Source organism: Periplaneta americana, chromosome 4 (assembly GCF_040183065.1).
Source record: "Periplaneta americana isolate PAMFEO1 chromosome 4, P.americana_PAMFEO1_priV1, whole genome shotgun sequence".
In the NCBI taxonomy this organism is placed as follows: Eukaryota; Metazoa; Arthropoda; class Insecta; order Blattodea; family Blattidae; genus Periplaneta; species Periplaneta americana.
Genome location: NC_091120.1, coordinates 117,642,410 through 117,658,095, shown reverse-complemented (window position 1 = coordinate 117,658,095; position 15,686 = coordinate 117,642,410). Strand labels below are relative to the sequence as shown.

Here is a 15,686-nt window from a genome sequence, read left to right as displayed (position 1 = left end):
CATAATTCATACTTCAATATGTAACGGTAGCTTCCTTCTCGTCCACATAGCGTTCTACATGTTGTTAAAACCATTTGCGCATGTGCAAAGAATGACCACGTGAATTTCTGTGCCCTGGGCGACGCTTCCCCTCTCATCTTCTCTTGCCCCGCATCCATCACATCACACCGCTCTCCACGCACTTGAAACTCGAGTTATCTGCGCACATGTGCAAAGGATGGGCACTAGAACTACGGTGCCCGGGAGCTGAAATCATTCACATTTCACAGTATGTTTATACCTCTTAAGTCATTACGTTTTGAGCAGATAATTTTAAACAAAAATTGCTTTATTTTTTTGTGGGAAAATAAAACGAACGAGGGGGGGGGGCCGTGACCATGTGCCCCTTAATGCGAGCCGCCACTGACAATAATAATAATAATAATAATAATAATAATAATAATAATAATAGAAGTAGTAGAATACACTATAATACTGCACAGACATCCAAAAAAATAAAAGCTTTATCTCTTTTGCTTTAAAACTTAGATACAGTAGAATCCTTCTTAACCGACACCAAAGGGCCCAGGCTAGTTCTGGATACGAGATTTTGCCCGATAATACTGAATAAATACTATACTGGTATATACAAAAAGAAAAAATAATAATAATAATATTTTATGGTACCAAATGTTGAAACAGCAGCCATGTGAAGTTTATTTCTCTATCACTTGCTCATAACTGAATAAACATAAAAACTGTGTGGATTTTCCTTATTAAAACACATTACACAACACAAATAATACACTAATTTTAGGTTCGAATATTCAATGAAAATTAAAGTTCGTGCGAACTTCCTAATGTGGCAACACTAATGGCCCAAACATAATTAAATAAACATACAAACTATGTAGATCTTCTTTATTAAAATACATCACACAACACAAATGATACACTAATTTTAGGTTCGAATATTCACTGAAAATGAAAGTTCTTGCGAACTTCCTACTGTGGCAAAACTTATGGCCCAGACTGTGGCAATGTGGCAAATTTAAACATTTTTTCGGCCCACCCAAAGCCATCGGTTTGGTATTGCCGGTTATTTGGGTGCCAGTTATGAGGGAGTTTACTGTACTTTATAAATGTAATTCAACATTCTCAAGTTACACATTTAGGAATATGTATGATAAGAACTGTCTTGTGTTAAATTTTAACGTACCCTGTTAACATGTTTCGACCTATTTTCGGTCATCTTCAGAACTGGTCGTTGTTGGTCTTGGCACCTCTTGTTTCCTGTGTGGGTGTGTTCGTAGTGTAGAGTCAAAGAGTGTATGTGTTTTGAAATTGAGTTGTGTGTTGAGAATATCGTTGGGGTGTGTTTTCGTGTGTCTGTATATTTCATATTGTTCTAGTGTGTTGAGTTTCTGGCTTTTTGGTTGGATGTGCAGTATTTCCATGTCTGTGTTGATGTCTCTGTAGGTGTGGTTGGCATTTGTGATGTGTTCTGCATATGTGGAGGTGTTTTGTAATTTTGTTATGGCTGTGATGTGTTCTTTGTAACGTGTTTGAACTGATCTGCCTGTCTGTCCTACGTAGAAGTTGTTGCAGGTGTTACATTTGGGTTTGTATACGCCTGTGTGGTTGTATTTGCTTGTCCAGAAACTCAACACACTAGAACAATATGAAATATACAGACACACGAAAACACATCCCAACGATATTCTCAACACACAACTCAATTTCAAAACACATACACTCTTTGACTCTACACTACGAATGCACCCGCACAGGAAACAAGAGGCACCAAGACCAACAACGACCAGTTCTGAAGATGACCGAAAATAGGTCGAAACATGTTAACAAGGTACGTTAAAATTTAACACAAGTTCTTATCATACATATTCCGAAGTGATACAGTATTAAAAGTTGTGTAATCAAGATGTATTACACATTTACTTATACTTGATAAGAATATTAAGAGTAAAATAAAAAATTAAAAAATATACCTCTTCTTGAGGATGTGGTGTATCCAAAGCCCATACTCGTAAAGCTGCATGATGTTTCTTACTCCTCTTTCCAAGAAACACCTCTATGGATACCAACAGGTGTTCAAGCGCCTGTTCTTTCTTTTCGTACAGTTCTCGTCCCACCCAAGGCAAAGTTGAAAGCACAGCAAATACGTACCAATCTTTGCGAACCTGGCGAAGAAAAAAAGTTACATATCAATATGACATATGAAAAGATGTAATTTAAAGAAAAAAAAAAACGTGATAAATGGGAAGAACAATTTCTGAATTGTCTATAATGCTGCATATCAGGAAACAAAACGTTATTTTACCTGTGGTACACCATCCTCTTTGGCAGCATCTACCATGTTATCAAGCAGTTGTAATAAAGAACCTGCTGATATTACGTGACAATTCACTAAATCAGCAAGGAACCTTAGTGAATAGCGAGCTGCATCCCATTTGCAGGCTTTCAATGAATCCTTCAAGTTGCGCACCATATATTCAACAAACTGTTGATGAAAAGTAACAAGTAAATAAACAGTTACCATTTTCTTTACAAGTACATTATTCTGAGCTTAGTGTATGTGTATGCTATATTACCACTAAACAGGGAAATCATTTTATTGAAGCAATTGAAAAGTAATCAGACTGATGAGAGTATGAACTCGAAAGAATAAAGCTGAATACAAGATGAATTGATGCCATCGAAGTTGATTTTTGATCTCGGGAAAATGTATAATGAGTGGAGTCTGGTGAACATGGTGAGCTCTACATCAGTTCAGTGTTAATTTCCTCTATTAGGCCTACAGCGTGAGTACTTTTATGAATGATGGTTCTATCCCCTGTCATAGTGAAGAACCCAAGTTGAGTAGGCACTCTTCATAAGATATCAAAATACTAATATTCAGTGATAGTACAATATGTTCATATACCAAGCACTGGTTATTGGAAAACCATTAAATAACTTTTCCATTACTCACTTGGACTTTCACTTATTGAGAAAAATGTATCTTAACGTTTTCCTGGAGAAATTTCTGTCTTCGTTTTTGGACCATAATCATGAAACCAATAACCACTGCATGTGACAATATTATTAACAAAAACCCTAAGTGACATCTACATATCGTTACCTTAATTCCAATACCTTGTAACTTGCTCGGCACGATTTTCAAAGTATATCCACAGATCTTTCTAATGACAAAGCACTGAAGCTTAATTTAGAACACTAGCGCTAATATTGGGATATTACAAAACCACTTACCTTCTCGTATTTTTAAAAACGCGCAAAAAGTGAAAATCAACAAAGTGAGTTACGAGTTTTGGAATTAAGGAACAATATTATCTTTCCCTTGCTGGCACACCATCATTCGATTTGTCTGTAATCTCCAATAAACATGAAACTCATTCAATTACAGTTTTTCTGTGTAATATTTTGTGGACATGAGCAATTGCAATAGGTATTAAGCATTCACATGTATAAAAGGATTACTCAATTATTTTTCACACTAATTATTTAGTCAGTTTTCTTTGGTAAAGAAACTAGAGAGCTATCTTCCTTTATGTTTAATCTGCAGGTTTTGGGTGCCTTATCAACTAAAAACTTGTTGGCACTTAGTAAAGCATTGTGTTGCAATGTTTGCTGTATCATTTTATATGGTTCAATGGTGATCTGCCCAAATCAAAACAGAATTTAATAGTGGTTCTTTGCTAAAATGTAATATTCATATTGGGTGCAATGAATCTCTAAACTTGACTGCAGTAAGTTAAGAAATAGAGATAACTATGATCGCACAAATATATCTGAAAATAAGCCAAATCAATGTTTGAAACGTTAACACAACAGAAATACAAATTCCTACATGCAGTCATTTTCCAATTATATTTGGAATTACATTCTTGCAAAGGTAGTTCTTAAATAAGTGACAATTTATTTTCAACTGAACCACTAAGTTCATTTCCGTTTTAGCTCCTCCAATGGTATTTTAGCTTCTCATCTTCATTGCTAACATGAATGTTTCATGTCCACTTCATTTCAAGTGTCTACAAAGTATTAATACGAAATCAGTACTTTACATGAATTTAAAATATGATAAATTATATCTTGATAGTTTCGTGGAGAAGACTATTTCAATAGTACAACAATTCAATCTTAAATATTCAAACTGAGTACAATGAAAATCTTCACTCGACTACAGTTAGTTACAAAATGAATAGAGGTATGATTGCATAAAGATTGGAGGAAGAAGACTGCCATTCTTAAAAAAGCAATCATAACAGCAAAAAAGAACACTTTTAATAAATTTATTGAAAATATTAATTACAGAACTGACAGCACTAAAACATATAAATTTCTGAAGAATATTTCCAATACACAGGAAAATACTAGCCAACCTATTATTCATAATAACAAAACACTAACAGATAGTAGAGATATAGCAAATGCATTTAATAAACACTATTCAAACTCTCACAGATTACATCCCAATACCAAAAAAACTGACAAATTCATCAAAAGAGAATTACATAAAAATAATAAAAACAATATTACTAGTAATATCGGAAAACCTGAAATATTTCATCAAAATTTTACTTCCAAAGAATTAACTATAGCTATACAAAATTTAAAAACCAAGAAATCTCCTGGTCCTGACAACATTCATTCCGAATTTTTTAAGCATTTGGGGGGAAAAAGCTAAGTGTGTACTTTTATTAATTTTCAATTTATCATGGAACACCTCAATTCCTGCAGCTTGGAAAAAAACAATCATTGTACCAATTCACAAAAAAGGGAAACCTGCTCATGATGTTAATAATTATCGACCGATAGCACTATTAAGTATGATAGTAAAAACTATGGAGTCAGTGATCTCCAACAGATTAACTTGATATTTAGAATCCCAAAATCTTTTATCACCAAGACAAGCCGGCTTTCGACAACGACACTCTACCAATGAACAAGTCATATGCCTCCGCCAAGAAATAAAAGACAGTTTTAACAAGAAAGAAGATACCTTGGCAATATTTATTGACTTTCAATGACTCTGTTTGGAGAAATAAACTATTACTAAAACTCCAGAAATTAGGTGTCTCCAGCAATATGTTCAGATGGATATCAGAATTCCTTAGTCAAAGATTCATTGCCACTAAATTCAATAGCTAACTTTCTAGTTACAGACAAACATATCGAGGTCTACCTCAGGGCGCTGTCCTCAGCACAACTTTATTCACTATTTATATAAATGACTTAACCGCCCTATTAGAGGAATCAAACATGAAAACAGTACTATTTGCAGATGATATAGTTTTGTGGACTTCTGGATCTCACAGGCATAGAGACAAAATTCAAAATTCTGCTCTTAAAGCTCTAAATCAACAACATGAATGGAACACATCAAATTTGATGACACTCAATTTAAGCAAAAGTAACTACCAAATATTTTCACTTGGTAAAAAAGAAAGAGAATTCAATATCCAATACAATGGGCCAACACCTTCCTAAGACTTAGGAATCCAAATATCTTGGAGTTATTTTCGATAATACGTTACCATGGAGCAACCATTTGAAATAGATTTCGGAAAAAGCTCGTAAAAGATTCTCCCTTCTAAAAAGACTAGCAGGAAAGAAATGGGGATGCTCTAGAAACACTTTGAACACATACAAAATGTTTATACAGCCAGTGCTGACGTACTATGGATAAATTTTAATTACTTCACTTTTTATGAACGAAATAGAACGTGTTCAAAACCAAGCTCTCAGGCTCATTACTGGTGGAATCAAAACAACCCAACAGATTCTATGAGATTCCTCACTAATATTAACAGCATCAAAATGACAATAGAAGAAAAAGCACTGATTCAATATGAAAACTTATTAGATTACCAGGAAACAATTGGCATACATACAGTCCTCTCTGTAGATTAGAAACTCAAAAAAGTTTCATATCCATGGTTCAAGAAATGAAACAGAAAATCAACAACCCAAATTTAAAAGAAAACTTACAAATTAAACCAAACCCTTTAACTCTATTAAATATAGCCTAGAGTATAATCTAAATTTAATTGAATAAATACTGAAATCAGAAGTAAACACTGAAATACTGGAATAATTGTCTTTAGAGACAATTAATATTAGGTACGCTCCACACAACTGGCTTCATTTATACACCGATGGATCCTTGATCTCTAGGGAACAAGGTGCAGGTGCAGGTGTTACGTGCTGTCTCTTCTCACTTTATAGATTTCTTGGATATGGAACAACAAGTTTTGATGGAGAAATCATTGCAATAAGAGAAAGTCTCAGGAATATTCTATGCCACATCAATAAATTTAAAAATGCAGTTATATTGTCTAATTCCAATGCAGGTATTCTATCAATAGTCTCTAACCACACACCTTCATCTCAAACAGCAGAAATAACTAAAATGTTCTCTCAATTAATAACACTCAATAAAAGAATTGTATTCCAATGGATACCATCCCATTGTGGAATCCTGGGAAACGAGAATGTTGATGCTTTAGCAAAAAAGGGCAGCACTGCTACTTACAGACCTGTTACTAAATCTATGTATTACTCTGTGAAAAGATTTAATAAACATAATTAGACTTCGACAAACAAAATTTGACAACACAATCTCAAGGGAAAAAATGGAAGTCTCTGCACAATCCACAGTTAATTCCCGATTTACCACGCAAATCGTCTGTAGCTGCATTTAGATTGGCAACAGGCCATGACTGTTTGGCCAAGCACCTGCATAAAGTTGGAGTATATGATTCCCCTAACTGCCCATTGTGCAATTCAAATCAAGAAATGGATTCAGAACACCTCAAAATCTGTGCTTCAGTGGCTGACCATGACAATATCTTTGAAAAATATTGGAGTGCAAGAGGTCAAATGACTTTATTGTCAAATCCCTGGCATTAGAAAACAACAACAAAGAACAACATGATTGCAAAAAAAAAAATAGCGGAAAATAAAATCAATATTTAAAATATTAACAGAAAACAAATCTTGCACCAGAAGGCAAAAGGAAGCGCCAAAACATGGATTTCCAGGTTATGGTTGATTCATATATGCTTGTTTTGATGATGGTACTCCCGAATTGCAGAGATGGACAGTTGTTATTGTTCAGTCAACTGTTCGAAGACAGGTTTTAACCTCACAAGTGATACCATCATGGCACCACTTATGAGGTAATTAGACCAGGAGATAATAGGGTAGGATGGCCAGTTCCTATCCCCCTCCACTGCATACATCGACGATTAGCCACATATTACACTAATCAGACTTCAGATGCATGGATGGACAGATAAGTTGCATATATATTTTGATATTCGAAGGAAGTAAGTCAAAAAGCTGTATGCAAAGTGGAACATTCATCTCACCATATTTCGAAATGGAGATTTTGGGCTTACTTTCTTTCAGCTTCTGAAGTAAGAAATGCATTTTTACTTCTTAATCCATCTTTGTACGGTACCTAAATTAACATTTCTAGACAGTGAAGTATCTATCGTTTGTTTATTGTTTGATTTCTGTATAATCTTTTCGACTAGAACAGACAGCATGTTCATTTGCAATGTTATGTTCTTCCTTGTGTGGCGAATGGAAGAGGACTATGAATAAAAAAATATGAAAATTTCATATTAAGTGCAAATATGAAAATGTGTACTTTCTAAAATATTATAAAAGTGACTTATTCTGTATCAAAAGGCACTAAGAATTCAAAGTTTCGTGCATAACGCGGAAACATGAAAGTACCTTCAGAAATGAGTTATACTTACTTCTCCACCGAAGTTATAATTTTTTGCATTGAGAAGACCAACCAAGGTGGTATATATTGTGCATTTTTCTGGCATTTTGATAGCACAATCTGTCAAAATTCGAAGAATCTTACTACGAAATGTTGCCAGATCAGCTTCTAATACACTTGCCAGGCCCTCCAAATTACTCTCCAATGATGAAGTGCTCTGAAATGGATTTACGAAAATTTATGTTTAGTACTGTAAATATGACACAGCACTTCAATATAAAATTGCTTTCAGTGATTAGGTAAATTAAGTTTACTAAAATTAATTCTTGTGAACAGGTTTATGTTGCAACTATGTTATATTTTATTCTGAGAAATCACTTCTTACAAAAGGAAGATAAAAAAATACCTAGATTCTAAATTGCTATGAATGTGATGCATCTTTCTATTAAAAATATATAATTACAATTAAAGAACCACTGCAGGCTTTACTAATTCCACCAATTAACAGAAGTGAGTATAATATTGAAAATATATAGAAAGTATTAAGTCATATTAAAACTGCAACTAAAAGAAACTCACTACAGTATAACATAATGGGGTGGGGGGTGTTCCATCGGTCTGAGTTGTATAAAAATTAGTGTTGTGGGATTTAATCGATTAATCAATCAATTTCTGTTGTGAGATTAATCAATCAAAAATATTTAATTGAATAATCGAGCCGATTAAAATTAATCAGTTGTAGTAAATATTAATTATTATTTTATTAATACAAACTCATACTAAAAATTCCCACAATATTTCTCTCTCGGAAATTGCTTATTTAAAAGCACAATAGTACTGTTACTTTCTAATTGCAAAGCAGGAAGCATAGGGAAAATGTTTGCACAAACACTTCAGAAAGAAATGGAGATATGAGGACAGTGACTTAGTCTACCTCTATTGAAAGATGAAACACAATGCAAAACCCTTATTAAGTTTTATGGTTTTCCAAGAAATCTTCCAACTTGTTGTCAGCTCATCTTCCTAGCATATGAAATACATACTTTTATGGGATTCGTCTCCCATCATCCCTTACCAAATAATCATCTCTACACTGTGTGCAAGTGAGAGCATAATTATCTTCTTCTCTTTCTAAAATCTGGTAATTCGATTACAATAGAGGCCGTCTTCTGTTTCGACCGCTGTACTTATGCAGTTGCAGTTCTGTACTGAGTTTGTATATGAAGGTTGTGTGTTTAGTTTGATAAAGAAAAAAAAATCAGTTTTCTGTCGTTTGTGAAAAGTGTAAACTCCATTATGTCATAAGAAAATTTAAGAGGTAAACTCAGTGAAACGTTTGTATTTAAATTGAACGATTGTGGAGAAGTGCTTTATAGAAAAAAAAGTTTTTTCGTGTTTAGTGATGCAGGAAACATTGTTAGTAAACATAGAGCGGCACTTAATTCGGAACATATGAATGCACACACATGTTCAAAATCATGGATGAAGCAGTATTAACTAGGTGAGTCTTTATACTTTTTCTTATTTTTGTTTGTTTCAAAAAGTCCCGGAGAAAGTGAACAATAAATTATAAGCCTCATAATAAATATGTTAGTAAATAATTAAAATAGTTGTTTTGTAATATAACAGTACAATATATACAGATATACAAAATTTAATACTTATGCTTATCACCAAACACAAGTTAAATTTAACAATAATTGTGTATTACAGTATATTAAAACACTTTTTTTTTTCAAATCGCTCAAAACTAGATTAATCTATCGATTAAATTCAAATAATTAATCAATTAAATATTTTGATCGATCAACAGCACTAATAAAAATTCAAACTGAGATTTAAAAGCTTCATTAAATTGTGACCAAGAAGCAGTCTGATATGTCTGATCTACAGTATCCACAAAACTAATTTAGTATACAAAGAATTGCAAGTTACCACCTAATACCAGTGTATGAAGCAATACTGAGGATTAATTAATGTTGAAATAACCTAAATTAATTGTGTTATACACTCTGTGGGGCCCAAAATAGTGGGGGTGGGGAGGAGAAAAGAGAGATGGGTAAACTGTAATGGATTTTTGATAGTTAATACTTGAAACTTAAACAATTCTCAAGCTGTAAAACAAGTTTCCGTGAAACTTATTTTTTTAAAACCATGCTTATGATTCAGTTTATTTAGGTACTGTCAAACTGTCTAGAGTTTGCCACTTTATATAGGTGTTATTCAACTGAGGTCAGTGGAATCCTGCATCCTGAAGCGCCACTTGTACTGGTCCTGCGTTCATAATACATCATCGCAATAGGTCACATTACACCCGCGGTTCCACTTACCTCGATTGAGTAATATATATATTTAACTCTCAACATTGAAGGAAATTGATTTCATAAAAAGTTGGTATATTTTTCGAATGAACTTAAACTATAAAGTGTTGTTCCTTATAACCAAAGTTTCAAGTTTGAAAATTGTCCCAGAGAGAAAAAAAAAAAATAGGGTGTTTGATTCAACCCAAGAAATGGTCTTGAGTTGATCACCTCATTGAAATGAATGATAATGCTACTCTTGTGTTTTCTTGACTGGAGTCGACCATCTCATAATGACGAGTGTGTTTTGTTTTGTAGGAGGGGGTGTTTGGGAATGTTGGGAACCTTTCATATTTACTGTTTCCAACATTTGAAATATAACTAAGTTGATGAACCCAAAATAATTTTATTATTCTTATAATGTATCATATCAGTATTAGAAGATACTTATAAAATATTAATATAAACAATTGCTGAAAGGTAATTATGGTCTATATTTAATTAATTCAATATCCATTGAAGTCAATGGCAAGCCTGAAATAGCTTTCCCTAACAACAGTTTGATGGGAATCCAACCTGCATTTAACTACTAACACTTCGTCAGCAATTGCATCCTGCTCCTCTTAATTAAATACACACTGTTTTCCATGTTCTCTTGTACGTTTTCCACTAATATGATTTCCTAGTGTTATCCTAGGAATTCCGTATTTTTTTGTGGCATTGTTTATTGATAATTTTTATGATTTTATTTCTTTGATTGCTTTATTAAAATTCATATATTTGTCCGACATCGCAAGTACATGTTAATCTGTAACCAGGAACAATACTTATGTCAATACCAATAATTTACCTGAGTCCCAGGAGAAAATGGAGTCTGCAAATTATTACGTAACTTACGACAGAGACAGGTGGCCAACTCAACACCGAAATTAGATATCAATTGTTGTTTTGCTTGTATTGGCAGTTAGTTGCTAATCCTCTGGCATATTGCCAGTTGCCTTCTGGCTTCCCAGTAATGTTTATCACGTTGCTTCTCAGGAGAGCAGTTTACTTTGTCTATGACCTTGCATTGTAATAAACATTCTCCATTCATTATGGAATCTGGAGTTTCACACAGCACACAGTATGGTGAGCAGTAGATGTTGAAACAATGTAGGTGCACCGCCAGACATCTGAAGAGTGCTGTGGTGGTATTTCTGGGAGAATCGACAATCATATTTTGGCTGTATACAATTGGCAATAAATGTAATTATCACTATTTTGGGTGAATGGAAATAAGATTTAGAAGTTGTGGACAACAAATGAAGCATATATGATACTTGAAACATTTTCATATTACTAAAAGACATACATATTTTTATTACTAACTCAATATTTTCTCTATTTCATTTGCTATTGGTGTAATAGCATACTACGATCACTCAATGCATTTCAAGTGAAATCTAAACATCCACTATATACATAATACCGAAGTGTCAAAGGTCATAGACGAGGAGAAACAATTACATTATACCAACTACAAAATAGTTGACTCAAGAACCCTTACCCAACTGAAGATGGTTTGGCAGAAATATTGTTTTTCTCCTTATATAATGAATTCAGCATGATGTCTCTTTTGTCCTTAGGAACAATGTCTTTATGTTGGTGTTACAATTCTATACTATTTCTTACATCTTTTCTCAGAATTTTTTCTTCATGTATTTGTTTTGTCTACTTATATTTATGTGGTGGCTGGGTAGGTCAGTTGGTAGAGCAGCTGGTGGTCACCAGGTGGTGACAGGATTTTTTCTCGTTGCCAAACTTTCAGAATGGCCCCAAGGTTCACTCAGCCTCCTATAAATTTGAGTACCGGGTCTTTCCCAGGGGTAAAAGGCAGTCAGAGCATGGTGCCGACCACACCACCTCACTCTAGTGCCGAGGTCATGGAGAGCATGGGGCTCTACCTCCATGCCCTCCAAGTGCCTTCATGGCATGTTACGGGGATACCTTTACTTATATTTATATATATTTTTTTTTGAAGAATATGTTCAAGTCTATTTGTATTTTCCATTTGAGATCATATCTAATATGTTATAGCTACCCTTCTACATTAATTGAAAATCTCGTTTCTGTTCTTTAATTGTATTCTTCTGTTGCAATTAATAAAGATGCTGCTGTTATACAATTTTTGTTCATCTTCTTTTGTTGTTCTTCTTAAGTGTATCTGATAGTACCACAAATTCACATCAGAAGTACACATTTTCATAAAATATCTATTCTACATAGAATATATCAAATTTGAATAATGTCAAGGGAAACATTTTTTCAGTGCCAGATATCGATCCCGGGACCTTCAGCTTAGCGCACCAATGCTCTACCAACTCAGCTACCCAGGAACTACCCAGCCCCGGAACAATTTTTCCCTTGAAATTATTCAAGTGTGCTTCACAGGGAGCTAGATTTGCATAATATATACGTCACTGTAGGTACATTAACAGAAAACCACAATTCGTCACACAGAGTTTGTGTGCACTCAAAGTTGGGTTTCTGATGTCTTGCCAGCCAAATTGAGATGTGTGGATATTAAAGGAAAAATTGAGATGGTGTCGGGTGTAGTTCCTGGGTAGCTCAATCAGTAGAGCTTTGGTGCGCTAAGCCAAAGGTTCCGGAATCGATACCTGGCACTGGAACAATTTTTCTCTTGAAATTATGCAAGTCTGCTTCACAGGGAGCTATACCTGAAAGCCAGATTTGCATATATTAAATTTGTACACATTTTTATAAAATACCTATTCTACATGGAATATATTAAATTTGTATTTTTACAATAATGAAGTGAGGTTAAAAATGTTATCTATACAAAGAATATTGGTTGGACATTAGTCAAATCATTGGAATGCTTTTAGCGATATATTAACAAGGAATGCATGTACTAATATTACCTTTTCTCCAACTCTCAATATCAGAGACTCTAGACGATCTTCAATTTCCTGGTTTTCAGATACTCTCCTCCTCTTCCTATATGCTCGTTCTGTAAAATAATACATAATTCATTACTATAATAATAAGACAAAATTAAGTAAATAAATAATCAAGTAAAGAAGAAGAAATAAATTGTGCAATGAGTATTACACAAAGAGTTTATACGCAATTCCAATGTAATCAAATAATATTATCCCTAGTGAGAGGCAAAATATGAAATTTCATATTATAAACCATTCCTGCTAATGGTATGGGAACAAGGATTTTTCACTATTCATGTGTAGAATATAATTATCGCCAAAATTTTTCATTTTCAACAATGTTTAAATACAATTTTCAAATTTCATAAAAATCTTATTATTTTTTTCATATTTTATACAAATATTTCCCTCCTCCATTAATATTTCTGCAACTACCACTGAACCAGGCTTTCCAGACATTATAAGACACTAAAAATGTTTTCTGGAAACACTTAACCAGTCACCCATTCCACCAATATCCTGGGATTCCCAAGGGCAAGTGAACTTTCAAAATTCCCCTTTTAGTCACTGAACTCATAGCGTCAATAAATTCGAGAAGCCAAAACAAAATAAGTGGTTCATATTTCACCTTTGCTCATTCTTTCTAATCTAGTGTAAATTTAGATTTCAAATGGATTTCAACCATAAATAATTTCTCTTTATTTATTTTTTTTTTTTTGTGCAACTTCATGGGTTTTTCATCATACAAAGTAATATTAACTGACAGAAAGTGTAATCTTCTGCCAGAAAATATAGAAAAGTCATTTGTAATTATTGTAATCAGTGTTGAGTCAGTAAGAACTATTTTTTTTATTCTCTTCTGCGTAAAAAACTGAGGTACATAGTTCTTGCATTCAGTTAGAATTTGATGAAGCTGAAAAACAGTTAATTATGCAGATTTATTGCATTTTATCTTCTTCTTCACTTCATGGAGTAGCCATTATGCAGTTCCGATCATTGTTGCTCTCTCCATCACTTTTTTGGCCTTTGCATGTCTCTATATTGCATTTTATTTGGTAGCATATTAAATATAAACAAAACTATTAATCTCTAAAGGCTTCTTTTATAAATAATGACGTAAACTTGCTCCAATGAGTTAGGAATAACATTTAGTACTGAAATATTTATTTCGTATTTTCATATTTTGGTAAAATGTTCATCACATTGTGTATGTCTCTACTCATGACTACAGCCTGGCTAATTGATAAATAGGATCACTCACACTTGGAAACAGAATTTGCGACATCACATATATACCAGCTAATATGACTACAGTAAAGACCCACATTAGAGAAAATACTGCATAATATTATAAATCATATACTGGTATTTATTTTACGTACTTATAGTTCTTAAAGAGTTTCCAATCATGAGTCAAAGTTTTTCGTTTCCTTATCCTTGTAGCACTTTAAGTAATAGATTTGGGACTAGTTTCAGAAGTACTAAACTCTTTCCACCTCATGTTTTGTCCAAATCTTGTATATTATAAGAGAATTCCAATCTGCCCATGAGAAAAGTAATAGATTTGGGACTAGTTTCAGTTAATTATTCTAGATCACTCCACATTTCGCTAAACTGCAACAAAATTGAAATTGTGCTGAAATTTACTTGGTAAAAGCATTAAGAGTGGAATTTTCCAAAGAAAGAATTAGATGAAACAGATAAGTTTGCTTATGAACCTGAAGAAAAATATACTGAGTGAAATTTGCTCCAGGGTCATTCCACCAAATTAAGGACAAAAGCATTGCAATTTAAAATTGTAATTTTGTCTGAAATTTCCACATTTCCTTTAAGTACATGAAGGGAACATTTCACAACATCAATATATTTTCTTCTGGAACTGCGTTATTCTTGTATTTTGTCACGAGTTAATTTGGTGATTATTAGTGCTTGCTACACCTGTTTACCAGCAACTCTTTCAGTATACAAAATTGTCTGGTTCAGGGATTTATATTATATACATATTCTTATAAACAGAGAGTTGGTGGCCTGAGATAAGTTATGGCATGTTTAGACTTCAATATTACTTGTCCATTTTGCTTATAATGAGAGTTAAATACAACCATATGCTGCATAACGTGAGTTACGAAAATAACATTTTTTCATAGATGTGTTAATAATCACATCTCTTAAATTGTTTAGCCCTCTTAGTGTTCATTATTATCTTCAATCATAGCTAAAAATGTATTGTTGGTATTATACAAGAGACTATTTTAAAGTCTGAAAATTTGTAACTTGATGATAGCATGAGTTTCGCACATGTAAAGTTAGTTACGACGACATTTAGGTGACATTTTTCTTAAATATTGGACTTAATGAAACGTTAAGATTCTTGAAATTAGAAAGCAAGAAACAAAATTACTTCCAATGTGTGCCAACCGTAAGATGACGTGAATATGTTCGGAGAAAATCCACAAACGATTAGAGAAAACGCGGGAATTTTACTGGAAGCAAGTAAAGAGATAGGTTTGGAAGGAAATCCTGAAAAGACAAAGTATATGATTATGTCTCGTAACGAGAATATTGTACGAAATGGAAATATAAAAATTGGAAATTATCTTTTGAAGAGGTGGACAAGTTCAAATATCTTGGAGTAACAGTAACAAATATAAATGATATTCGGGAGGAAATTAAACACAGAATAAATATGGGAAATGCCAGTTATTTTTC

The 15,686-nt window shown here is 33.3% G+C and overlaps 1 protein-coding gene across 1 annotated transcript in view; it reads right to left on the bottom strand.

The window, feature by feature from the left end:
• Positions 1-15,686, bottom strand: part of Cbp80 (Nuclear cap-binding protein subunit 1) — a 228,324-nt gene that overhangs the window by 198,036 nt on the left and 14,602 nt on the right. The window contains exons 2-5 of the mRNA XM_069823863.1: positions 12,957-13,045; positions 7,767-7,952; positions 2,318-2,497; positions 1,986-2,177 (exon numbers count right to left, since the gene is read on the bottom strand). Coding sequence (XP_069679964.1) covers positions 1,986-2,177; positions 2,318-2,497; positions 7,767-7,952; positions 12,957-13,045 — 647 coding nt within the window. The remainder of the gene's footprint in view (positions 1-1,985; positions 2,178-2,317; positions 2,498-7,766; positions 7,953-12,956; positions 13,046-15,686) is intronic.